Raw genomic sequence first — 27522 nt, forward strand, 5'->3', positions numbered from 1 at the left:
ACAACCTCCCGAGGGAGACTGTTCCACTGTCGAACAGCTCTTACTGTCAGAAAGTTTTTCCAGATGTTTAGCTGGAATCTCCTTTCTTGTAACTTGAAGCCATTGGTTCGAGTCCTACCATCCGGAGCAGGATAAAACAAGCTTGTTCCCTCTTCCGTGTGAGAGCCCTTGAGATATTTGAAGATGGCTATCATAACTCATCTCAGTCTCCTCTTTTCCAGGCTAAACATACCCAGCTCCTTCAACTGTTCCTCAAAAGGTTTGGGGGTTCTAGACCCTTGATCATCTTAGTTGCCCTCTTCTGACAGACATAAGTCTAAGGTATAATCGTAACAACAACAACAACAACAACAACAACAACAACAACAACAACAACAGCTTAGCTATCAGTCAATGGACTAGACCTACACTGCTGGTCTTATGCCATAGGACTCTGCTTTCTCAACTGCTATTCTCTGATTTACAGAGGGATGGGCCTTGGCTCAGTGGTAGAACACATGCTCTGTATGTGGAGAGTGCCAAGTGAAATCCCCAGCACCCCCAATTAAAAGGATCAAGTAAGTTGGTGGTGGGAAACCTCTGGCTGCTACTCTGGACAGCTGCTTCCAGGCAGCTCTTCATATGCATTTAGACTTCTTACTGGTTTTAGTAGCTCTGCAAAATGATGAGCAAGAATGTCCTGGGGCAAGGTGAGAAGTAAAAAGCTTCTGCCAACTATGTTAGAAAGAAGAGAGCTTAAAGTGATTTGCATCCAGTTTCTATAACCTGATATACTGACCAGTAAGTGCTTGGGAACAGCTATGTTGGGGCAAGGTCAGAAACCACAAGGCTCTAATGATAGCGCAATGATACTGCAGGCAGGTATGCCAAGGATTTTGTTGGAGAGAAACCTGTTCTGCCAGGAAGCAGTGATGGGGAAAAAATTACTGGAGAAAGGCAAGATAGTTTAATGGACCTTGAATTTAAAATATTGCCATTACTGAAGCTTTCACTGATGCAGTGGGAATTGTATAAATAAATAATACAGGGTCGCACCCTTTACAATCTCTTGCCACCTTAGACAAATTGAGTTTCATCGTAGGTTGGATGTTTATTTGAATTTTTCAAAATGAATAACCACCTCTGGTCTCATTATGGATCTCAACATTTCTTTGAGAAAATTGGAAAGGCATGTTTACTCAGCTGCGTAACATCATATAGAGCTGAAAGCTGCCTCTGTGTAATCATACTCTCCTTCCCTTCACCATGCTATTCCCTCAAATTCTCCAGAGTTTTGATGGTTAATACTTAAAAAAAGAAGAAAAAGGCACCCAGACTGGGCCTTTATGAAACAACTTGCAGAAGTGTTTTTTCTTTCTTTCTTTCTTTCTTTCTTTCTTTCTTTCTTTCTTTCTTGCTAGTTTCTTCAATTTCTATCCTGACTCTTGGGTACATATGAACTCCCTTACTCTGGTCAGGGCCAGTCCAAGAAATGTTGTTGCCTGAAGCAAAGGGCAAGATGACACTCCATGTACACAAGCCAACTGGGCTGGAGGATGAATCTTACCTCCACACTGAAGATGAGATAAACCACTTGAGGCCAGCGGCTAGTTAAGGCAGTTCAGGATAGGCCACAGAGCACATGCAGCTTTTTCTTCCATAGAGGATAGTGGCCAGGGGGCTCAGAAAGGACTGCTATTGCTCTCCCTCAGCACCTGCTACTTGAGACAACCACTTCACCCTACCTAATAGGGCTGGCCCTCGGTCCATCTTACTCTGACTGGTAGCAGCTGTTCAAAAGCTCTGACTGACCCAGCCCTGAAACCTATGAGTTTCAATTGTGGCATCTCACATATGGAATGCCCTCTCTAGGAAGGCTTGCCTGATGTCAAATCTGAGGTCCTTTTAATGCCAGGTGAATACATTTTTCCCTAGTCCAGATAGAGATGGAAATTTTCTAAAAGTTTTGAAGTCATGGAGAAAAATTACCACCCCTGGGGAAAATGGGAATTTTGGAGAAAAGAATGAAAAAAAATTTGCAATACTATATATCTTTCAATATGTAGAGAGTAACTTTGTTACTTTAGGAACATAAAATACATTATGCGTAGCTTTGTTTATATATCATGCCTGGTATATTAAAAGTAGTTTATTCAGACCATGACTACAAAATACTTTATTCTTTAAAGTTTTTGTTACAAATGGAACTGCAAGGTGCCATATAGAGCCAGCAACTCTGCTAGTTTACGAGCTAATAATTATTTATTCTGAAAATTATGTCTCCTCTAGTCCTCCACAGTGTTAAGCAGACATAAAGAACTCATTTCCTTAAAAAAACAACTGGGAAAAAGAGGGGAAGGGAAGCAAAACTCAATGTACACTCTCCTGAATTTTAATCATTCTCTTTTTCTAAACTATCACTATCAGCTTCTGTTTCTTCACACTGGTCATATTTATCATGGACGTCTAAAAACAGGAGGTTTGCCTAGATTGAAACAAGCTTTTAAACTTTCACATGTCAGTTTATTTCTTGATTTGGTGTATATCAAAACATAGACCTTTCTCCTCCCCCCTCCCTCCCTCTATTCTGCAGAAGATGGAAGAATCTGAAATAAGCAGCAAGAGGTGCCAGAGGCAGTGTTGTTAAAAGGCCTGGCCACCATGTTGCATTCTTTGGCCAAATACCTGAAGATGTTCTGTATTCTGCAATGTTAAAAAAGTACCTTTCCAGCATCAAGCCCTAACTATGCTGCTTGTTTTGTAATCCAATAAAATGCTGGCACAGTGCTATCATCACTTACATTTCTGCCTCTGGATCTTGGATCCAACAGATGTGCAGCACCATGAATAGGATGGCAGCAAAATTACATTGCCCTGTGCTTTCAGAGGCCTAGTCAAGAGTACAGAAATATCCGAAAACTATACCAATAAGAGGAAGGCACTGTGTTAGATGCTCTAGCTCAGAGGTGGGGACTACAAATCCCATCAGCTTTGATAAATAGTTATGCTTGCTGGGTTTGATGGGGGATGTAGTTCAGCAACAACTGGCCGACCAAAGGTGCCCCAGCTGCAATCTGCAGAAACACAGGTATACCAGGCTATTACTGTACACACATGCAACTCAGGACCTCTCAAAATCTGGGTGTAAAGGTTCAAAGAACCATTCATGTCTTCCCTATTAACTGTTTGTGCTCTGTAGAGAGTCCTAATATGTTTGAGAATCCTGCGGATTGGACAAGGCCATCCACTAGCCTCCTAAAAACAGCAGTGTTTAAAACACTCAAAGGGAAAGCTGGAACTTAACTACACACATAACAAGGCACCAAATTGTATGTGCCCCTTGCAGTCAGTTCCCATGGCAACCAAATATTCGATCCAAAAGGATGCACCAGAAAGATCATGACAAATGTTCCTTGCTGTGATGCCTCAATTCAACTTAGCAAGTTCAGGATATACTTGCAGCTATCAACAAACGGAGGAAACTGGGAAACATTTGTTTAAAAATGGCATAATGAGGATGCAGGAAGTCTTTGGCAACTCACTACTGAGAAACGCATTCTCCCTGTAAATGCATTTCCCAGGAAGATGGAGATGCTAGTGTAATGCAAACTCTCAAAACACCTGAGCAGAAACGCCACCTGACATTTCAGAATCAATTGTGCTGCTGAATGTTTGAATGTGTGTGAGCGAGCGCGCGCGCACACACACACACACACGCGCATGTCAATGAGGAAAAGGCTAGCCTAGAACCTTCTCCTTGACATGTTTATTCCGTAGGGTACATAGGAAATTTAGAAAACCTATGGCCCTTCAGATTGGCACCCACTTCTTATCATCCCTCACCAATGGCTGGGGCTGCTGTAACTTAGGGTTCCAGAACACACAGAGGGCTAAAGATTCACCCCACATGCCTTCTGCATGAACTGCAAGCAAGAAAACTCGAAATAGCTCTTTGTGAGGGTGAGAAAGAGAGTTAGATGCATTCATGGAGGATAAAGCAATAAATGGCTGCTACTGTATGGAATCTCTAAGTTCAGAGGTAGGGTGTCCTGAACACTAGATGTCCGGAAACAGTGGCATGAGGGGGGCTACTACTTTCAAGAGTTGCTCATGGGCTTCCCAGAGGCATCAGTCTGGCTGCTGTGTGCAGGAGGATGCTGGAAGAAATGGGCCTTTTCTTATTGTTCACTCTGGGTGCCCAGTCTTCTACAGCTGAGTGCCTGTTGTATGTTTGGCTTATCTTTATCTTATTTTCTGACACAGCCCACTAGATTGCTCCTGGGCTGGATCACAGCTTCCCACAAACTACTCCCCCAAATCCGCAAGTAGCAGTTCCAGCAGCAACAACAAACAATCTCTTTCACATCCCAAATGACAGGGTCTGAAGTATAAGTAGGTGGGCACTCTGGCCATGCTGACTGCGTTCCCAACTGGTAAACCAAGAAAAATAACAGTACATTAGCGTGCAAGGTAAATAAAAGGTTTCTGGCTAAAGTATAATCACAGAATGCACTTCCAAGTAAATTGATGCCTATTTATTTATTTTGGATGAAAGGAACATGCTGGAAAACCAGTTGTTTTGGGCTCCCAGAGTGGTCTCAGGATGATAATTTCAGTGCAATATGAATGGTACACTCTTAAGTACAAGTTGTAAGTAGGATCAGCTGTTTGCCGCATGAGCTAACAAATTATATTTTGGTTGAAACATTTGAAAATACAAGAGTTTTTAAAATTCAGTTCTGAGAAAACAGGATGACAAGCTTGGATGGTAAGATAATTAACAGTATGCTGAACTCAGAAGCTGTGAGTAAATGGACTCATTATATAGCCCTTCAAAGGCTGCTTACCCAGGCTACTGTTTGTTTTCATTACATCCTGAGGTTCTGAGATAATTCTTCTACCATTCATCATTAGCAAATTCAACCCATCTTGTGCTATGTTGTCTGATGTAAGGCTATGTGACTGTTGTGCTACACCCATTGGCAACTGCGTAGTATGGATTGCCAGTGCCTGGAGGGTGAATAGAGACTGCCACAGCAGCCCAGCCTTTGCTGCTGAAGCACCTCCTCCCCCCACCAGAGCCAAGTGGGGCTGGGCTGCACCACATGTGCAGTGGGAAGCCCGGCCAGCTGACATGGCCCTTGGATCATTCCAGCCTTGCAAAGTGGCTCGCGGCTGGCAGGGCGGCATGAGAAGGATGAAACAGCCATGTGCCCTTTGATCCCAGCCTCAAAAGTAAAGGCGAGGCTGGAATAGAAGGTGTTGTGTCCTTCACACGCTGCCCTGCCAGTCCTGAGCTGCCTTGCGAGGCTGGGATCTGATCTGAATGATTCACCTGGCTAATCTTTCAGATCAGATCCCGGCTTTGTAAAGCAGTGCAGGGCTGGCAGGATGGTGTGAGGAGCCAAATGTGCAGCACCCCCTAAAAAAATGCACCTGGGGCCAATGCCCTGGCAGCCCCCCCCCACTATGCCCCTGCCCGTTGGATGTTCCTATACTTTCCAAAAGCCCATTTCTCATTTGTAGCTCAAAATGTTCCCTGCAAGTTATGGGAGAGAGATGATTTTTCAAGAAACCTTGGTTGTCTAAATGATTCCAGCTAGAATTAAACTATGCAGTCCTTTGAATAAGCTACATAAATCTAATCTGAGCAAACCAGACTCTGTCTGCAGACTCTTTTGCACTGGATTCCTGGTTTTCTTGGATCCCCCTGCCCCAAATAAAGAATCATAGAATTGAAGAGTGGGAAGGGACTCCAAGGGGGTCATCTCATCCAACACAACACCCTGCAGTTCAGGAATCCCAACTAAAGCATCAATGACAGGTGGCCATCCAACCTCTGCTTAAAAAACCTCCAGTGAAAAATAGTCCACAACCTCCAAGGGAGTCCTGAGACAATCAAAGCCATTTAGCAGTTCAGTGACAGAACACACGTTTTGCATGAAGAATGGCCTTAGGTTCAGTCGTTGGCATCTCAGGCTAAAAGGGATCCCAAACAATGGTCTAGTTCAGTATAAGGTGTTATCACATGCTCATTGCAGGCATAGGGAAAACGGTTGCCTGAATTTGTGTTTCTTATTGAGACGAACATTCAAGGAGCTGATATGGCAGAGCAGATAAGAGTATTGGGTGAATGTGGGAGGCCAAGCTTCACATTATGGTTTGGCCTGTATGGCCTTGGAGAAACCACACTATCTTGCTCTAAAGCAGGAATGAGCAACCTTGTGTTGCTACCGCTACAAATATATAGGTAATCCAGTTTACACAATCCATGCAATCTGTCTCTCTTATCTTATCAGAGGAAGCTTCTAGCAATGGGAGCTGATCTCTGCTGGGCAAATCAGATTTCATAGTCTTTCTTTCGACTACACTGGGGAGGCCTGTAAAGTGGTTGGGTAAAAAGTTTAAGCAGCTCTGTGTGTGTGCCTTGACGACATTCAGTCTCATCATGCAGTAGAGGGAACCAAGTTCCTTGAGTATCATGCTCCTTGGGCAGAAAAATGCAACAACTCTCTCATTTTCTGATTGCTTTGCCCTCCTTGCCTCTTTGCAAGTCCATACATGGGCAGAGTGGGCAGAAATATATAAATCTGCTGTCGGATAGCATGGCTCTCCTTCTTTCCATTTCCTCTCACCCACTGGTTTTCAAGCAGCGTTCCAGGGTATGAAAAGCTTTTTAATCCTAGGATTCATAATCTACAAGACAATTTGCTCACCAAGTCCAGGCTTCTTCTGTGATAGGTTTGGAGCACATTCACAGTTCAAAGTCCTAGCATGCATCACCAGCACCATGAAGTGAGTATTTATTTGCAATACATATATACTGCTGTAAAGTCCCAAAAAGCTCTAAAGTAGCCTTTCTCAACCTGTGGGTCCCCAGATGTTGTTGAACTACAACTCCCATCACCCCTAGCTAGCTGGCAAGGCCAGAGCTCAGGGATGATGGGAGTTGTAGTCCAACAACATCTGGGGACCCACAGGTTGAGAACCGCTGCAAAGGAAGCTTGAAAAAGATCCTCAGTATAAAATCACACTCAAATCCAGTACAGGAGCAGAAAGTTCATGGTGTGACCACTGGCGTTCAGTCAGCTTTTGAAGAACCACTTATTTCATTTACAATACTATGTTGTTGTTTCACTGTCTATTTAAATGATGTGTGTTTATATTTTTATGTTCATATACTTCTATACTTTGTAAACCACTTGGAAGCCTTTCCTGGCATTAAGTGGTATATAAATTAATAAATAACAATAGGAATATGGAACCAGGTTTATTCAGGCAGCATTTCCTACCCTTGATCTTGTTCACGGGTAGGCAAACTAAGGCCGAGGGGCTGGTTCCGGTCCAATCACCTTCTAAATCCGGCCTGCAGGCAGTACAGGAATCAGTGTGTTTTTACACGAGTAGAATGTGTCCTTTTATTTAAAATGCATCTCTGGGTTATTTGTGGGGCATAGGAATTCGTTCATCCCCCCCCCAAAAAAATAGCCCCCCCCCCAAGGTCTGAGGGATAGTGGACCGGCCCCCTGCTGAAAAAGTTTGCTGACCCCTGATCTTGTTCTTCCCTGCTGCCATACAAGGCAACGGTAGCAGCTGAATATTTCAAAGCCCACAATGTAAACAGTCTTCCCTTGTTGGTAGTTCCCTGGAAGCAGCTCCTACTGAAGCCCTCTGAGGTAAGGCTGTGGGATTGAACAGCTGGGTATTGCTGAGTAAGTACCTGATACTTGGCAGGTAAGTTCATGTGCAAAGGGTTCCCCAGGCATTAAAGGTCTGAAAACTGCAGCATTTCTTGACAAGCAAACCACCTTCCTGACATGCAGTCCTCTTGACATGTAAACCAATGTTTCCTTAGCATGCAATCATAATATGAGCCTTACTAGGAGAGGCTTAAACACTAGCCTCAGCTAGGGTGGGTAGCCGCTTCTGGCGAACCAGAGCAGCACACGAAAACGCTGTTTACCTTCCCGCTGGAGCGGTACCTATTGATCTACTTGCACTTTGACGTCCTTTCGAACTGCTAGGTTGGCAGGAGCAAGGACCGAGCAACAGGAGCTCACCCCGTCGTGGGGATTCGAACCACTGACCTTCTGATCGGCAAGTCCTAGGCTCTGTGGTTTAACCCACAGCGCTACCCAGTTAGCTGGAAGAAAATTAGGAAGTTTAACCCAAACACTTAATAACAATGTGACACAATGGCTCTGTGTGGTTCAAGCCCACCCAATGATGGCTGTGGGCAGGATTCCTGCATTGCAGGGGGCTGGACTAGAGTTCCTATCCAACTCTACAATTCTGTGATTCTACCGTTCCTGAAACCCAATGCCCTCCACATGGCGGATAGGCACCTCAGAGGTTGCCTGCTCCTGTCGTAACCTAAGCTGCTACAGGATTCTTGTGCATGAATTAATGAATAAGAATGATGAAGTGCCAATTACAAGCATGTGAGCAGGTCATGTGAATAACACCATGAAGTTGCTCTCCCCTTGCTTTTGAAGAACTGCAAAATCTCGTAACACGAATGGCTTTTCCAAAGCCTGTGCTTTTAAAACTCAACTGAGAAGGGAAGGGCTCCTCCATTTCACAGATGGCAAACGGTCAGAACGCAAGTGATTATTTTTCAAAGATGACAAAGCAGGGACAGAATCAAAGCATTACCGTCTCAGCCTCATTGCAGCTTTCACATAGAAAACGTAGGTAGACTGCTGCCTCATATGAGGTTGGACTAGCTGTTCACATAGCCACACAGATTAGCAGCAACTTGCCAAGATCTTCAGAGGTCTTTCCCATTACCTCCTATCTGATCCTTTTAATTGGAGATACCAAGGACTGAACCTGGGGGCTCTACCGAATGTGCTCATCCTTTTGGTCAAAATACTGTATGCTTATTTCTTTTCAGGATAAGAAGCAAGCCCTTCCTCTTTTCCTTCCGAAACAAGCCATGCTCTGATTTCCAAATCAGGATGCTTGAAGTCCACTGTATATCATGTTCTTCCTCTCTGACTATTGGGACTGACTCCCCCATGTTTAATAAAATACTAGAAACAAGACATCCAAATGTTAAAATGTAATTTGAAGAGTATCTTCACGCCCTGGGCATTTTGATGCTCTACAAGGAAAGAAACAAAACAACTTCTTTTAACACTCCTCTCTCCTTGGGTATTTCTTGTCCTTGCTCATCCCTCATGAATTCCAAAACAAGAATTCTTGTTGCTCTACCCTCCTTTGCTACTTTCCTTTAAATAATAATAATAAAAGGACCAAGATAGGATTAGAAAAAAGGAAAGGAAGAAATTATCAAGTGGCTAAGAAAGGTAGAATAATTTTATTTTTAAATGAAATGTTGAAAATAAAATTATTTGTTTGCACAGCCTTTTTGAGCACGCAGAGATGTACCTCTAGATGCTGAGCACATCTGCTGTTTTGGTGTGTGGGTTCAGAATATCACCACACAGTGCATCTGGATGATGCAGATCTGAGAAAAGAGGAAGACAGCTACCTTTCCTGCATCATCAAGGAAAAAGACAAGTCTCTGCTTGCACATTTACAGTCAAATTTTATTAACTGCTTGGCTCCCTGAAGGGTAAATGTAGGACTCGGGTTCCCAGCTTCTCCTGTGGAACCAGAAGCCCTGAGGCTTCCAAATGCTCTTTCATTGTGGTTTGTTTTCACTGCTGAACGAAAAAGGATAAAGGAGGGGAGAAATCAAGCCAATCTCCCTTCTGCACTCCACACCCTACTTTTCAGGCTGAGGGAAACAACCTCAGCAAGGATAAGGCTATATATTCAGCATTGCAGTGATTATAATCAAGATTGTGGAGCAGCACCTGTAGGGCACAGCTGCAGCAAACCAGCTATGATGTGTCAGCATTCAACAACTGGACGTTGTTGCTGTTGTTTTGAAATGAAAGGTAGGGCGAGCATTAAAGCGTTGAAAGAGCTACCCCCTCATTGGTCTTGCAAAATTGTTGCCATGGCACAATGGTCTTTCTTTTATTCTACAGGACTGGGCTGATGACACTAACAGCCCAATTTATTGTTGTTGTCAAAAAGAGCTTCATCTACTGGGAATGACCAAGGATGCTCTCACAGATGATATAAGAGATTTAGGTGGGATATAAGGGTTCAGGTGAACCCATAGGGCTCAGTGCTGTGTAAATCAATAAAAGAACCTTGAACCTGGCTCAGTAGCAGAAGGGCAGTCTGTTTTGACAATGGTGTCACATGTTCTCCACCAGATGCTCCCATCAGCAATCTGGTTGCAGTTTTCTGCACCAACTGGAGCTTCCGAACAAGACCCAATGGTAGCCCCATATAGAGTACATTACAGTAATCTAGCCTTGAGGTTACCAATGCATGAACTACAGTGTTAAGGCTATGCCTGTCCAGGAATGGCATTAGTTGGTAGACTAGACGAAGCTGGTAAAAGGCATTCTGAGTCACAGAGGACACCTGGGTGACAAAGATGTATCCAGGAATACCTTCAAACTATGCACTTGTACCTTCAGAGGGTGCACAACCCCATCCAGAGCAGGCAATTTCAGAACAGCCACCTGCCCAAACAGCTTCTGTCCTTCCATGATTCAAACACCATTTATTGGCCCTCATCCAGTCTACCATTGCATCCAGACACTGGTCCAAAGCTTTCACAGCCTCTCCTGATTCAGATGTTACGCCGAAGTAGAACTGTTGTGTCATCAGCATACTGATGGCGCCTCGCTCCAAAACTCCTAATGACCACACCCAACAGCTTCATATAAATATTAAATAGCACTGGGGAGAAAACAGTATGATATGGAACCCCATAGCACAAACGACGAGGAACATTCACCCAGTGCTACTCTATGAACATGACCTTAAAGATACAAACGGCACCACTGTAATACAGTGCCTCCAATACCCATCTTGCTAAATTGGTCCAGGAGGATACCTTGGTCAAAATGGTATTCTGAGAGATCGTCTGAAGTAACAGGCTAACACTTCCCCTTGTCCCTCTCATGATAAAGGTCAAGCTACAGTCAAGCAGTGTTGCTGAGATCATAGTAATCATAGAATTGTAGGAAGTGATCCCAAGGATCATCTAGTTCAACCCCCCCGGCGAATAGACATTCTGTTGTGTCAACCGCAACCTAGGTTTAAGGTGCCATTTTGTGCCTAGCTTATATATCTGAGTTTCCAACACTGCCCTTGCCCCTATAGACATCTCACAACCTCCCCTGTCTCCGCAGCCTCAAATGCCAGATAGTCATGTCAATGGTGCCTCAAATGCCAGTGGCCACTGACTCAGAGCAAAACCACAACCCCTGCATTCTCTCCTCTGAAGCCAAAGTGACTATACAGAGCCTTTGGAAGCCCACCTGCTGCTGCTAGACCATAGCATTTTGAATAAATCATGCCAAGTAATTTTGTCTGAGCCGGGTGTGTGTAGATCTGAAGGACATCTTAGGTTCCAGTGAAACTGAGGCATACCTCCAATGATTGGACCACGCATACATTTTTGTAAAGTTATAATATATATTCTACCAATCCTGGAGTATTAAATTGCCTAATTTTAAAATTCTAATTGACCTTGGCAATTTCTTCTACTTAGTAGTGTTCTTTTGTTTATATTTTGTACACAAATTGCAATTGCTGGTCTTTTAATTTATCTGTATCTGTTTGTATTTGATGCCCAAATATGCAAAGGCTAGTGGTTGATGCAAATATCTACCTACCTACCAACCAACCAACCAACCATCCAGGCCACTGGGTACATATGGAATATCACAATACATTGACATATCTTTAAGTTGGCACATGAATATTTACTGTTTTGGTTACAGGCGAACATGACTACTCTTCTAGAAAAGCAAGTTACAGCATGGCACTTCCGTACATTAGTTCTGAAATGGATTTCTGGAGATGTTGATACGACAGTGTTTCTTCTATGCCTCTGTTAATCTGCACAGCAATGCAGAGGACAAATATCAAACATCAGCATCTACCATGTCACTTCCACAACCAGGTATGCACAATCCCTTCTGATGTGATGCTTCCTCTTTGCTTCAGGTTGAGTATTACAGTACTAAATGCAAACAGAAAATTGCAATATCCTCGATCAATCCTGAACTTCGTTGGAATGGGAAAGAATGTTCAAAACTCCTATTTAAAAGGTGTCCTTTCTAAATGTCCCTGAATACCATGGGCTACAACCAATCTCTTTGGGAGGATATAAAAGCCAGCCTTCATCACTATACCCAAGCTTCATAAATACCAAGGCCCCCTTTTCCCTGGGAACCGAATATGCAAGCACTGTTAAAATATTCATGTCCTACAGGAACACTTGAAAGTGAACAGTTGCCTTTGTTACTGGCCTCTTGCATCTCTGGATGCAAAGACAGCATACATTTTTAAAAATTCTTCTTTACTTAATCAATATACCCACCACAATCTGGTTCTACATTCACAATCACTAATGCTCATTAAAACTGCCACAAACACACTAAAAGAGGGAGGGATGGAAGGAGAAACCCCTTTTGCCATTGTTTAACCTCAATTGACAGTAGAAAAGGATACTTAAATTGTAATTAATCCACAATTTGAAATATGCACCAGGGTATGGGTAACAAATATCTATGATGGGGGCTTAATAGACACACTTAAAATAGCTTTAAAACACTATGCAAAATATCTACAGGTCTGTGACAGGAAATTATTACAACTCATCATTGAGTGATGCCTAAATGCTTAGAGATATTTTGGCTCACGCATTCAGAGAACCTGTTTTAAGGTGGAGGCAAATAAGCAAGGCCTAGACACTCTAGTATTTTTGAACAGCCTGCTTATGGTATCATGCTTGGCTTCTGACACAAGCAATGGTACAAGGACTGTGACTATGGAAACCCGCAATTGAGTTGAGAGGGCTACTGCCAGACAGGGCACAAGAGGCACCAGACCCAAAGGAGAGGCAGGATGCAGTTGGAATCCGCAGGCCTTGCAGAATGTTAAATCTGATATGCTCTTCCCACATTGCCTATTACAGGCCTGATGAGTGGGGCACTGCCTCAAACTGCTTCTCTCCCATTGGTGTCACAGGCAACTCCCTTTTCCTAAACCAAAGCTGAAGTGTACCACGCGTTCAAAAAGCCACAGGAGTTAGAACGGGCTAGACATTACACTGTGTGGCTCCTCCACACAAATCATTGCTTGCCTCCAGTGTTCCTCTCTGAAACCTAATAAGGCACCAGTGGGAAAGAGAGCACATGCGAAATTAATTACTGTAAAATTAAACTGGATTGTCTTTTTCCTCTTCCTTCGCTCCCCTACCCAACAAAGCCCTTCCTGAAATCTCTCCAAGGTGTGTATATTTTATTTAAGTCACCAGAGCCCAAGCAGAACAGCCAAGGCATTCACAGAAGTCAAGAAAGAGGAGGGCATGTGAGCACAATAGCTCCTTAAGAGAGCTCGCTCCCCCTCTGTTCCTCAAGCCTTCCCTTGCTCCAATGAACGTTTGGTGTCTGTCCATGAAAAACAAACATCAATCAGGCAACAGGCTGCCCCCCCCCCCCATTCCTGGTCTGAAATAACAGACGTCCCCCACTGGGCTGGGAACGCCACTTCCCGGTCCAGCGCACATAGGGGATAATAACAGGGGAGCAGAAGGGGGGGGGGATGAAATCCCGCTCCAAGGTGCCAGAATACACAGTGAACTGTGCTTTTCAGAGCCAGAGAAAACTTTGGAACACAACAGCTTTTGATTCCCCTCGTCCCATTGGGCACGTTAATTATTTAATAGCTGGCTCGTGCATTTTCAGCGGTGATCTAGGAGGAGGAGGAGAGGAGGAGGGAAGCAGGCGTTTCTCTGTCTCACACACGCAGACTGGTCTAGCAGCGTATCTGTCCCCAGCAGGCATGTTGTGCTTCTTGGATGAAATAGTAAGAGCTGAGTGTTTCCAAAACTGGACAGAGGGAAGCAGTTTCCCATTAGGTAGCCGCAGAGTTCACAGTACGAGGCAAAGCAAATGAGATTTGCATGAGGTCTGGGGGTGTGCCCCAACCATGGATTTCTCTGAAACGGAAACTTGAGAAATGTCGGTTTCTCTCTGCCCCACTTTTCAGATGCAAAGGGAACGCATGCTTATATGTTTACTGTTGCCCAGCGCCCAGAATATGAAACGATGTCAGGAATTTTTCTGAGCAGCAGTTCCTCTGGCATGGCTGGACGGTGAAATCTGCAACCTTGTTGGCAGCTCAAGCATTTTCATGGGCAATCAGCAATGGTGCCAGTCAAAGCTTCGGAGAAATCAGATCTGACTGGTCTTGTTCACAAAAGAGAGGGAGGCGGGGGGGGGGGGACGGACAGAATACGCATCTGGGTATAAATAAAATAAAGCCCCCAACCTAGTCTGCCAGCCTGCCGGCATACCATCACTTGATGGGAAACCCCTCCAAAATGACAACACCCTGCTCTGTTTGTTTAAAATTACACATAGGAAGCCTGGCAGGAAAGCACAAAGGCAACCTTGCCAGCAGCAACAGAAGTAGACTCAGCAAGCTGCTGATCTATGCTAGACACCTGGGTGGCATCTTTAACAGTACAGGCCCACAGGGTGAGGAAAGGAGAACATTTCCTTGGCTAAGTAAATGCTTGAAGCAGGAATGCGTTCGAATTCACACATTTGGAACCAAAGAGGTGGTCTGTTTGTGGGTTTTTTTAAAAGATGAAAACATCTGTCCATGGGTCTACTAGAAAGACAGCTTTGCTTATTATTAAAGCACAGAATGTCTGTGACCCAATGACTGAGAGCTGTGCAAGCAAGCAGGGCTCTTCCACTGTTGGGTGACACCAGGCGAGTGTCTCCTGCACTCCACAGAATTATAGCGTTGGAAGGAACCCCAAGGGCCTTCTAGTCCAACCCCCTTGCAGAGCTCCACTCGCCTCAGCTGACTATGGAAGTCCTGCCTGTGAGCACATGAAGCTACAAGACCCAACCCAGGAAGATTCCTACAGCACACATAACAGAGTTTGGACCGTGGCTGCTATGCCACCTGCATTCAGTGCAACTATCGTTAGTAGTTATGTGACCACAAACCACAGAGGCTATAAGCCATAGTTAGAACTAAAGTGGCAGGACAGAATTTTCACAGCCAAAGCTGCTCTCTATCACCTATGGTAGAAGAAGGACACAATGTACACAACTATTCACGACTATTGTAGAATTGCTACTGGAACTAACTCCACTGAGGAGTCAAAACCTCCTGTCCTTTTCATTTATTTAAAAAGTCTAAAACCTGCTTGACTTTTATTGTGTGCACATAAGGTAATTTTAAACAATAAAAACACAGTGTTTAAATACTGAACTAATTTAATTTACTATTATTGATTTTACTGGGATAGGGCAGTTTTTCTAACCTCAGACACCCTAATGTGGATTTGGATCCAATGTCACGCTGGCAGGGCTTGTCCAAGACTATTTGCTGCTTGAGGCAAAGCAGCAATCACACACACACACACACACACACACACACACACACACCCAACCAAAGTCAAGATCAGTCAGCTTGTTCTGGCAATTGGGGCATAAAATCTCACAATAATGTCTCCAACTCCGAGTAAAATTACAAAAGTAAATAATACTTTGCAGCCCTTTTATGACACCCCAAATCTCACCTTGCCTCATCTCTTGAGAGGGCCTTCTCAGTGGCTGCTCCCAGAATTTCCCTTCCTAGAGAAATTAAGAGTGGCTCCCTCCTTGTCCCTCCGCTGGCAGGTAGAAACTTCCTTGTTCAAAAGGCTTTGGGGAACTGACTATTTTTAAGGAAAGGGCTGGTGCTGTTAGGTTTTTGTTTTTACTGTAATGATCTGTATGTTGTAATAGATCTTATACACACACATAAACATTCTATTAATGACTAATTGTATTTTAATGATTTCCCCCCCCCCATGTTTTTAGCTGTTTCTATTTTAGCTGTAGGCCACTTTTGAGTTCTTGTCAGGGGAAAAGGTGGGATATAAATAAATATAAGTATAGCAGCAGCAGAAGCAACAACAACAACAACAACAACAGGGCAGGGCCTGCCCTGCCATCATGATTCAAGAACATAATTAAATACAATGGACAAATCCAGGTTGCATGCTCCATTTCTGCACCTTTGGTATCTAGGAAGGTGTATCACTGACAGCAGGAATGTTCCACATGATCAATTTTATATCTGATGAAATTGTTTCATTGTTTTCAGAGACTGTGTGGACAGTTTTGTTGTTTGAGTTTGTTGTAATGATTTTATTGTTTCTGTTGCTTGTATCACTGTGTTTTATTCTGTTTTTACCACGTACACTGCTATGAAGGCTTTATGCTGTGAAGTGGTCTATAAATTTGTTTTACAACAACCACCCGTTTAATCCATGCTGTCCAAATATTACTCAGGCGATGTTGCAGGGAAGTACAGTAGAAACCACACCATGTTAGGAACGACATGCATCAGCCCACAAACAATGCTCTTGCATGGCCATGGCAGCGAGGAGCGAGCATATTTCAGCAGCAACGAAACTGCCCGTGTCTCCCATTTTGAAAAACTTGTCCTTTCACAGTAGAAAGGTGTGCAATTAACAGCATCAACAGTGTTGTAAATCTCAGGCAGAAGAGCAATCAGATAAACAGAGGCTGAAGCTTATACTGTGGGGTGTGTGTATGTGTGTGTGTGCGCGCGCACATGAGTGTGCATTTCTAGGATGAATTATACGCAAAAATGAAATTGCAGGAGTTGTCAGGGCGTGAAGGATGCCCCCACGATCCAACCTCATTCACTCAGGATAGGACAGGACAGGCTGCTGTGAGCAATATAGGGATTTACACATCTCAAAATGAAGCTAATATAAAAATCAATTACTGAAACATACCACATGTCAACCGTGGGATTGCTGTGGAGAATGAACTATTACTGCTCGCCGCACAGATTGATCGGGAGAGAGCGCTTCCTGCTCATCAACCACACGCCCCATGATTCCAAGATTGGGGGAAGGTTTCAGGGGAAAGAATTGTGCATCAGTCTGCAGGGGGGCTGAAACGGCAGCTTGTTAATAGTATTCTCTCTGCTCCAGCTGACCTCACTTCCACAAGAAGGAAATCACTGATTCACAAGAATTTTAGACAGCATCAGGGTTGCACACAAAAGGGAAACTGGACCCATCTGCAATTAAAGTGTGTGCTGTGATGGCATTGATCACTTTCATTGATTGAGCAGAAGGAAACACAAGATGACCTGGACGATGGGGGGAAACTCCAGTACCCCCCTCTTCTTATCTGGGCACCCCCAAAGCTTCCCCCCCCCCCCCCGCTGACTTGTCAAATTACTTGTCAATTGCTGGTCTGGCCTCTATTACGCCAGTGACCTGCACCAAGCACAGGGTTACTCTGCCTGCCTGCAGGAATCCCTAATGGGCTATTATACAACTAAAGGCAGATTAATATTGATAACTTGTCAAACTGTTTCTCAAAAGTTAAGTGTGTGGCTCTAAGAGTGTAAAAGGTAAGCAGGGAACAGAGAATCCAGTGGCATTAAAAAAAGAGAGAGAGTTACAAATACACAAAGCTTCAGAATGCATTTGCCTTTCAATAGCAGCAGTGAGTGTAAATGGAAGCTTTGCTGGGTGGGGGTATTTGCAGATGAGTCCTGGCTGCACACTCTGGTGTAATTCATGGGTAGGTCAGTACTAGAGCTACATAAATAACATGATTTATGTCCACACTGACTGGCAGCAGCTCTCCAGGGTTTTCAGACAGGGTTCTCTTCCAGCCCTACTTGGAGTTGCCAGGTATTGAACCTGGAGCCTTCTGCATGCAAGGCAGATGCTCTGCCACTGAGCTGCGGCCCTTACTAAACTGTAAATCTAAACTCGGGAGCACAAAGGGAGTCTAGCCAGAAGCAAATGTTTATTGAAACGAATGAGAGGGAAAGGTAAACAATCATGGGAAAAGATGAAGAGCCCATTCAGTTTTTCTTTTTAAAAATTCTTTTAGCTCAAGGTAATATAAACTGTTATTAGTCAAAGGTTGGAATTATTTATTAAAACGCCTTTGCTCATAACCCGATAGCCTCTTTTAATTGACTTTCACACAAACCGAACATGTAAAACTTGTCTGCTGAGGCAGAACCGTGCATGTTGGTTATTTTTCTCTCCTCGTTACAAGACCCCCTCAGAACCCTCCCAATATATACTCTATAATTAAAGAAAACAAACCATTCTTTCTATAACATTTATACTAGTGAGAAGAAATTGTTTATTGTTTAAGGGCTTTCCCTCCCTCCCCCCTTTTAAGCCCTCACACGCTGTTAACGTTCCAGAATATTTAATTGTGCTGCATTTAAAATGTGAAATATTTTCAGGAAATGAACCAATTCTACCAAGGAATGGCAGTTGCACAGAGACATTTATGCTACCCTAGGTAATGGGATGAGCACGTAGCTTCTCTCTCAACTCCAAAAACGCAGCCGTGGCTTGGACGCTTTAAATCAAAAAGCAATTTCAGTCTGTAATGCTCAAATAAATAATTAAGTACATTCTATCTCCCGCAGTATTGCTTCTATTTATTCTCACCCCAGTGACAGGAATGTAGCAGCGTACCCCAATAACCTTAAAATAACAGACCTGCCACCCACCAGAGAGTGCAGAAATGTTTACAACTCAACTTTTCACCCTGATACTACAAAGGAACACTGTATACCAGCTTAACAGTGGAAAATACTCAGCTGGCGACGGCTGGGTTAAGTTGCGGAGAGGTTCGATATTGCTGTCTTGTCTTAGACAATACTAGATTGGTGTTGATATTAAAACCATAAATTGCTTCTCTCCCTCAGCTGTTGGTCCTGATGACATTTTTTGCCCATGTAAGTTGAGCTTTCCTGACATGAGACAAACGGCACCGATTGAAAACTAACCTCAGTGTGTGGCTGTGAATTTTCCACTGAGCCTTAACAGAAGAGTGGTATGAGTTGCGAGAGTCGGTGAATAAACGGTGCAGGGAATCTTGGTGTTAATGTACAGGACTGAGCTGCAGATCTAAGTACTGTCAGAAGAGAGACAGGGGACCTATGGCCATCCACATGTTGTTAGACGCCATCAGCCACAACGACTGAGTCCACTGGTCAGGGAAGATGGGAGTTGTAGGACAACAATATCTGGAGGGCTGCAGGTTCCCCCGCTCTGCTTTAGGTCCTCATGTGACCAGCTGTGCAGTCAAAGAATATGAAGAAGCTGAGGAATTGATTTATGGAATTCACTGCCACGAGATCACACTAATCCAGAGAGGAGATGTTTCTCAACATGGAGCTTTCCATGTTTGGGATTCTATGCCTCTGAATTCCAGTTGATGGTGAGCAACTATTAAGAAGAGAGGTTGAAAACCTTCTTGTGGGCTTTCCAGAGGCATCTTATTGGCCATTGTGGGAAGCAGAGCACTTGACTAGATGGACCTATGGTCTACCCTAGCAGCACTTTTCTTATGCTTCCACAATGGACCAGTGAACAGTGATGGAGCTACAGCTTTAGGAGCCAGGCCCTATGATCAATATGAAAAAAATCCAGGCTATTTAACTGTACAACTGGGGAGTGAGCCCCAATGAGCACAGTGGAACTTGTATGTGAGTTAACATGCACGGGATTGCGATGTAAAGCAATGAATGCTTATGGCCTATTTTGGTTGTCCATTCTTTCAGTATGAATAAGCCTTTCCTGGATATCAGTCACAAACACACTTAGAATGGCGTGCCTCGGTTCTTGATAGTCTCTCACCCAGTTGGCTGCAAACTGGAACACAAGTGAGTGTGACACATCTCTGATAAGATGATGTCTAGAGTGGAAATTCCACATCCCTAGGATGCTTCACATCTTCTAGAGACCAACAGACAAATATCTGTGCCACAAATGTATCTGCAGCATTTCCATACAACACAAAAACACATATACACAGCATTCAAAGAAATGTACCTACAATTTCTGTGAAATGGAACTGGACTTTAAAAATCAGGAGAAGGCAGATAAAGTAAGGGTTGCTTATTATTATTTTTTCTTTGTCCAAATTTTATCCCAAAAACAACCCTGTAAAGTTGGCTAGGCTGAGAAATAGTAACCATCCCAAGGTCAATGCGCTTCATATACCTGAACAAAGTTCTGAACCAGGGTTGTCCTGTTTCATGACACCACACCAGCTCTCCTTACTTTCCACATAAAGAGACTCACTGATTCTGTGCCTCCACTTCTTGCACTGGTCAACCAGTTGCCTAAGAGATTTATCAAGCTTTAATCAGGCAATATAGTACTCGGACCATTAAAAGGCAGGCCTAAATGGGATGGCTCCCACACATTTAGATTTCAGACGAAGTGCTGGAACAGCTGCTAATTATGACGGACTGTTTTCATTTGATTTTTTTTTCCAGATTACTTTTCATTTGTGTAAACTGAGATCCAGCAAGAACCACCCACTCCCAGCCAAAAGGAAATCTAATTAGCCATCTCCATTACTGGTTGGCCTCAATAAAATATTTCATCTCGCTGACGAATTCCATGCCTCTAAGGAAGACAAGAGAAACAAGTGGGGGAGGAACAGAGGAAATGCAGAAGCAAAAGAACTTGCCCAGGGTCAGACCACAGGCAGCAGCGGGGGCATAGCCTGGATCTCTTTCCGCCAAGCTCATTTCCCTAGACAAAAACAGAAGGCTGCAGAGTACTGTATATGCTGAGAGCAGCTTCGCCTGTGTTAGTTTCCACTTCACTGGAAGCCTGCCGGGAGCCAGGTGAAGTAACCATCCATTTCCAAACCCTCCCACGCCCCCAAGTCCTTCTTGAAATAATAAGGTATCCATTCTGAAGCAGCATGCCCTATCTCTGGAGGTTTTGCATTTCTAGTTTTTAAAATGATTTACTATGACAGTTTAGCACAGCAGGGAAGGAAAGGGGAGTGGGGGGAATATAGGAAAACACTCAGTCCCCTTAAGGCAACAGAATTATGCAGCCCTGATCTCCAAAGAACACGGTCTCTTTCCTGGATCAGACATGCTAGTCAAAACCTCAGAGTCCTCTTAACAAGAAATCTCTCTTGCTGGCCTGAGGCACTATTCTGTGGCCAGGAAGACAAAATAAAAAAGACAATAAAATAAAAGGCAGAGACTTCAAAAGGATTGCAAGCTGTTAGCCCACATGGGCAGGCAGTTGCAGATCATCCCACACTGACAATTAGAGGCTACCTGCTGAGGAAATGTGGTTTCTGCTCAGCAAAGGCTGTACTGACTGGTCAGATTCTTTTTTAAGCCCATTACTCTGAAGGGTTTAAGTAGCTCTAAGAAGCTGGGGTTTCTCCCTAGTAAAGGGTGCCTATCAAGTTCTATGGAATTAAAATGTTCTGGAACAATGACGATCCTTTTAATACATCCAGTGGACAATGCTAAAAGAGATGATGGTGCAGTCCTTACAGGTTTTTTCTTTTGGGGTTGGGTGGTCCACAGTCTTCAAGAAGTGACGGCATATCAGACTTTAATACTAGTGAAGGCAGTGAATGGAAAGTATGTGTGGAAACCATTGGGGTGTGTGTGTCTGTCTATAGGTCAAAATCAAATACTACTACTACTTCTACCATATGCAATTTTGGCAGTTAGCAGCAAGGACTGCCAACTACTGTGACTTGCAGTCAGAGCTTCATTCATGTCCAAGCTAACATACCAATTCAAAACCCAGCTCAGCTGTTTGCCCCAGTGATCTCTAGGGGCTGAAGTTTTGCAAGGGGACAAGAGATTCCCTGCTCCGTCACAAATCTATGGTGCTTAGGCAGGGCTACTTGGAGGACACTTATGAAAGTTAAACCAGTTTGAAATGTTTGAGGAACTGGACACGGAGGAAGAAGTCAACTTCCTTCATTGGCATAAATCACCCTATATATGAAATAAAACCAACAGGTGCCTGGTCAGCCAAGCTAGTTACTATGGCAACAGCCAAGTGATTATAGCATGTCAACTCATTAGCGAGTCTTGAGAAGGGAGTCATAGTCTGTGTTATGTCTTAAATTGCTGAAGCAACAGAAATTATTAGTATTTATATGTATCTGCAAAGCCTACAAGCTGTATGCATATCCAGAACTGTATTACTGAAGCCTTTATCTTTTGCAACGGTAAACTATTTGGACCTTAATCTGCCTGTGTGGTGATTGGAACTGGGGGCAACATGTCTGCTGCATGGGTATGTCACCTAAGATTCCCAACATGAAATTCTGAAAGTCATAGTATTTGGAAACTATATTTAGATAGTCTAAAGCTCAGAAAGTCCATCCTCTCTACAATAGGACTTAAAAAATGTTAACAAGAAGTAGCCACAGCTCTCTTTAAAATCAGAGATTTATTGGCCCTTTTTATGGTAGAACACCAAAGATGTTAGAGTTACTGTATGAGCTGGCTACTCGACTCAAAGTCCTTTGGTAGGGCTTTTTCACTTGAAGGGCACCAGATTTTGAGGCAACCTTATATTTAAGTCTGTTAGCCATTGATGGCCAGGAACTGCATGCAAATGAGTGGGTGGCTGGGCTGGAATGAGAGAGGTGGAATCCTTGATCTTTCTTCTACACTCAGCAAGAAGCCAGGCAGGCAAGTAGATGAGTGAAGCCCCCTCTTCTCACCCCACCTAGAAATATAGCTTTCCATCACTCCTCTATCAGTCTAGAGGATGATGATGATTAACTATTATTTCCATGAAGTAAATTTGGGGATCTTATCTACAAGGCCATTTAAATATATATTTATTGATTTTTAAATATTAAACAAGTATAACAACAAACAACAACAAACATATTCATTATTGCAGCATGCAAATCTACAAGGCTCGTTTGAGTGCAAGACAGGAACATTTTTCAACACTTGGACCTCAGCACTGAAAGTGAGGTCAGTTAGGTACAAAAACAGTGTCAAGCCAAAATCTGCCAGCTGTTATCTACCCCCACCTATTTTGCTGTCCCATTTGCAGGTGGAAAAATAAGAAAGGCATTTCAGTAATTTTCCAGGTGAGCCACCAGCTGTGGCTATGTCTTTGGCCTATCACCACATGAGTTATTACATTTAGGTTTGAACAAAGCAAAGGACATACCGAGGCAATGTTTGCTTGAAAATAATCTGTCTGCAATGAGAAAATTGAGTCCTTTGTACAACTCGTTTCCCAGCTAGTCCTCTTGATATGGTAGCATTGTATCAACAAGATCTAACATACCTGAATATACTTTATTGAGTGCACAACTGAATGTGCCTGCCTTCAGCAGTACACATTATAAGAGAATCCCATTACAAAACTGGATAGGTCCATGTGGAGATGCCAGTGTCAAAACTGTGGCTGATATTTTGTTGTTTGGCTCTTTGTGTGGAGATTTGCATAAAGAGTTAATCACTTTGTTTTTAGAGTCTCAACCTGGGAGTCTAGGCGCTTATTACATGGCTTTTCTCCTTGGAGATAAAGACTAGATGGTGGCAGCAAAAACTGCAGTGCCCTGAGTTTTAAACTATGTAATTTTTAAATTCTGATTGAGTTTGGCAATTTCATCTGCACAGTGGTGTTTCTATGTTTATATCAGCACACAAATTGCAATGACTGATGTTTTAATTTAGTCTGGTAATTTTACCTGCTTAGTTGTTTATATACATATCTTTGATTTTTTTTTTTTTTACTCTAACTGCAAAGCCCAGTGGATGATGCAAACAAATATCTAACACCAGTGGCATAGCACATTTCTCATGCTAGCGGTGTGGACAGGGCTTTGGGGGAAAGGGAAGGCATCCCTCATCTCCTCCCTCCATTTATTATTATCTGTCCTTCACCAGTTAAGTCTCAGGAGCCGGGGGAAAGAGGTGCCCCTTCAGTATTCACGAAAAGCTGTATAAAGAAAGTAGCAGACACACCTCTGTGGGGAGGAAATTCCAAAACTTGGGGGTTGCTGGAGAGAATGCTCTTTTCTGGGCTGCAACCACCCTGAACTTCTGAACAAGGCCAGAACAACCAAGAGGGCCCCTCAGCTGATTTTAACACCCAGGAGAGTCTGTAGGGAAGGAGGTGGTCTATCAGATATATGGGGCCTAAATTGCTTAGGGTTTTAATTACAAGCATGTGTACTTTGAATTGGGTCCAGAAAATAACTGGCAATTCAATGCCCCTCTAAGAAATATTCCTTGCTCAGAATGCCCTAGAATAGTGATGGCACAACACCCTACTGAGCAAGGCTTCATGGTCCTGCAGCATTATGGCAATGGACATTTGGGATGGGGTGGCTAAGAGGAACCCGCCACAAACACACGTGGCAGACGCAAAACACCACATGAAAGAGCCGAGTGATTTCAGCCCTGAAACCCCACACAGCACAATACTATCATGATTTTCAGCAGTGGAATGTGAGAAGTCCCATAAGAAGTCTAGAAGTCTGTGGACAGTGTCCTCAGAATGCGGTCAAGGGGACAGCATTTAACTTCTAAACAGAGAGGCCCCAAGGCTCAGACCTGCATGGGAATCACACCTTAGGGCCCGGAAGGAATTCATCCTAAGTATTTTGGGACAGTTGCTCAGCGGCAGGTGGAAAGCCTTGCTGGACATGCTCAAAGGCACTTTCCTTTACAGAAGCAACACCTGTGGTTAAAGACGAGGAGTGGTACCAAGTGGGCCAGGTTTGATGGAGCAGTGGCAGGGCCACACAGGACTCCAGCACGGTATTTCCCACCCCTCTCCTAGAAATACTTCTGGAGCTTCAAGTACAGAATGCAGCAGATAAAGAGATAGGTAGCTCCAAGGCAAGATTCCTTAAGGTTCTAGGTGCTGATGGAAAGGAGGGAGCTGTACCACATAGAGAATGGGGTAGCCAACATGTCGCTCTCCAGTTGTTGTTGTATTGCAGCTCCCATCATTCCTGGCCATTGGTTACACTGGCTGTGCTGATGGGAGTTACAGTCCCACAACATTCAGAAGGCACTACGTTGGCTACACCTGCTGTAGAGCCTCAGTACCCTGAATTATTAACCTTTTGGAGTCCATAATTCAAGCAACCTTCTTTCCTATGTGGCCTGAAGTAAATTGCTTGTCTTTCAGACAGAAAATTGGAAGGGGGTGGGGGGAAAGAGAGAGAAGAGAGAAAAGAATATGAAAGAGAGACTGTCTTAGAGACCAATGTGTGTGAAAGCTGGGTGCCAAAACAAACAGCCTTTTCTTATTTGTCCATTGATTTATTCGCAGGGAGGATATATTGTAAAGGCCTCAACAGTGAACAGTTCACTCCCTTTGCACCAGGAATAAATGTCTGCAGTGCCTCGTGCCAAGAAACAGCAAAGAAACAGCCGCTGCTCACCACCCTCAGATGAGGACCTCTCTATACTTTTATGTTTAACGATTGTTTCCTGGCAGGGAGCAAGGCTGGGGAAGGGAAGAGGACCAAATCTGGCAGAAAGCCATTTGAACCAAGCCCATTTCATGGTTGTGGACAGTTAAAGCCATGCTGGAAAACAAAACACGTGCCAGGATATGCCCACTGGAAACCTATGGTTATCTGTTGCTTTGAGTTTGTTTTCCCACCTTCAAACATAGGCATTTTGTGTACAAAATAATAAATACGTACAAGTCTTTTGTCAACCTTTTCAGACTCAACAGAAAAGGTATCGGGACCCACAAAATCACTCAAATCCTATTCATGTTTATTTGGAGCACAGGCCTGCTGTGTTCAGAATAGGTTCACTTGAAGCTAAGCATGCATTAAGGCTGCAGTCTTAGTGTTGTAACCAACTAAGTTCTATTCGGGACAGACCCATTGAAATTAATGGACCTAAGTTACTATTTTCAGCAGGTCTGTTCAGAGTAGGATTCACATTGGCAGCAATAAATAAAATAAAATAAAATACCACCACCTTTGTAAGGAAAAAAAAACTTACAACAAAATCCACAGCAAGCTGACACAACAACAGATACGTGATAACTCAGGATCCCGGAAAAGTCCTCCAAAAGCTCATTTAATTTTTTATAGCTATGTCTGCATAAATATATATAAAGTAATATAAAAGGTATGCCTGTCTACCCCTTGTGCATGTGTCTGTCTTCTCTCTTTCTCCCTTGAAAACCCTAGAAAGATGGACGGAAGGGTGCCGCCTCCACTCGTGTGGCCCTAGGCCGGAAAAGTATGATCCACTTGAGGGTCGGAACAAGGTAGTTTTACACCAATGACGTAATCAACAACAACAACAAAATCACGGCTGACCTGGAGAAAAGAGTGGGCAAAATGGGGCGTTGCCTCTTGAGATTTCTTACAACGGGCAGAGTTCTCCAGGGCAAACTGAGCGATCCAAAGCTCAGCCTGCCTCTGAAGCCCAGTATTGCTGGTTATACCTGGATGGATAATGCATCTTGTAGTTTTCATGCCCAGGAAATACGTCTTCAGATGAACAACAAGCAGCTCAACAAAACATCAGGGAAGTATTTCTTCAAAATTACCTACCTTTAGTTGCTGCAGGGGAAAACAGCTTCTCTGAGCCTTCAGAAGCCTGAAAAGAACAAAAGAAAGAGGGTTAACTAAATGAGAGTTTATGATTTCCCAACAGCAATAACAAAACAAATCAGTCTGAGGTCGAAGACTGCAGTTATGTGTCACACCTGGAGGGTGCAATGTTGTGCCATTAAAAAAAGAACCAAGGATGGAGAAGCTGGTGCGGAGAGGAAGCATGTGAAAACTGGGTCCTGATCTCATATCTTTCCTATCCATTGAGGCAACCATGCAACGCATAAGCTATATTCAATTATTCTTCCCACTGAAAGCACAAGGTATCGAGATGGATCCTTATCTCTTGTTGAATAAGGAAGGACAGAACTGGGAGTGGCAGAGATATAGAAAAAAGAGGCCTATATTGTACCAAAACACAGGCCCTCTCATTTCTTCCCTCACCACTCTGCTTAGCAGATTTATTAACAAAGCTGCTTTCTCCCATTTATATCCAGGCTGTATTCTGCTTTTTGAACTCCAGCCATGCTGTAACTTCTGCCCTGGGAAGTAGTTAAGAAATCCAATTAACCTAAACCTTGTAAACAGCTTCATGGTAATCAGCGGCACTGGGTTTCAGCCAGGATAATAGCGGCACGCACTGTTTAAAAAAAAGGGGGGGGGAATCCATGTACATAAAGGTTTTCTTAAATAAAATCTTTCAAGGGTTCTTCCCACTCCATGAAACAAGAAAAGCTCATGGGGCAAATATAAAGGCTAAATAGTCATTATTTTGGGGTTCTGATATTTATTCAATTACTCAGTTAACTGAATTTTAATTTCCTAAAAAGTGACCCCAGATTAACTGACCAGTTTATTTAAATTATATTTAATAGTTGCCCTTATAACAACTTCAGATGGCAAGTGCCATCTTAAAAGAGGCATTTCTGTTCCGTGTGGCAGTGGGGAATACCATTTGATGATAAGCCACCATCTAAAAGCCAAGAAAGCGTATTTTCTTTAGAACTGTTAGTTTTTCACCCAAAAGCAAATTTGACCTACTGGTTGATTAGACGATCAAAACTAATATAAA

General features: G+C 43.4%; 1 protein-coding gene across 10 annotated transcripts in view; it reads right to left on the bottom strand.

The window, feature by feature from the left end:
* The window catches only part of FBRSL1 (fibrosin like 1), a 791131-nt gene that overhangs the window by 63698 nt on the left and 699911 nt on the right, over positions 1–27522 (bottom strand). For all 10 annotated transcript variants that reach the window (XM_081842687.1, XM_081842691.1, XM_081842685.1 and 7 more), the window contains one exon: positions 26451–26496. In XM_081842687.1, coding sequence (XP_081698813.1) covers positions 26451–26496 — 46 coding nt within the window. The remainder of the gene's footprint in view (positions 1–26450; positions 26497–27522) is intronic.

This window comes from Podarcis erhardii (assembly GCF_964252035.2).
Source record: "Podarcis erhardii genome assembly, chromosome: 15".
Taxonomy (NCBI): domain Eukaryota; kingdom Metazoa; phylum Chordata; class Lepidosauria; order Squamata; family Lacertidae; genus Podarcis; species Podarcis erhardii.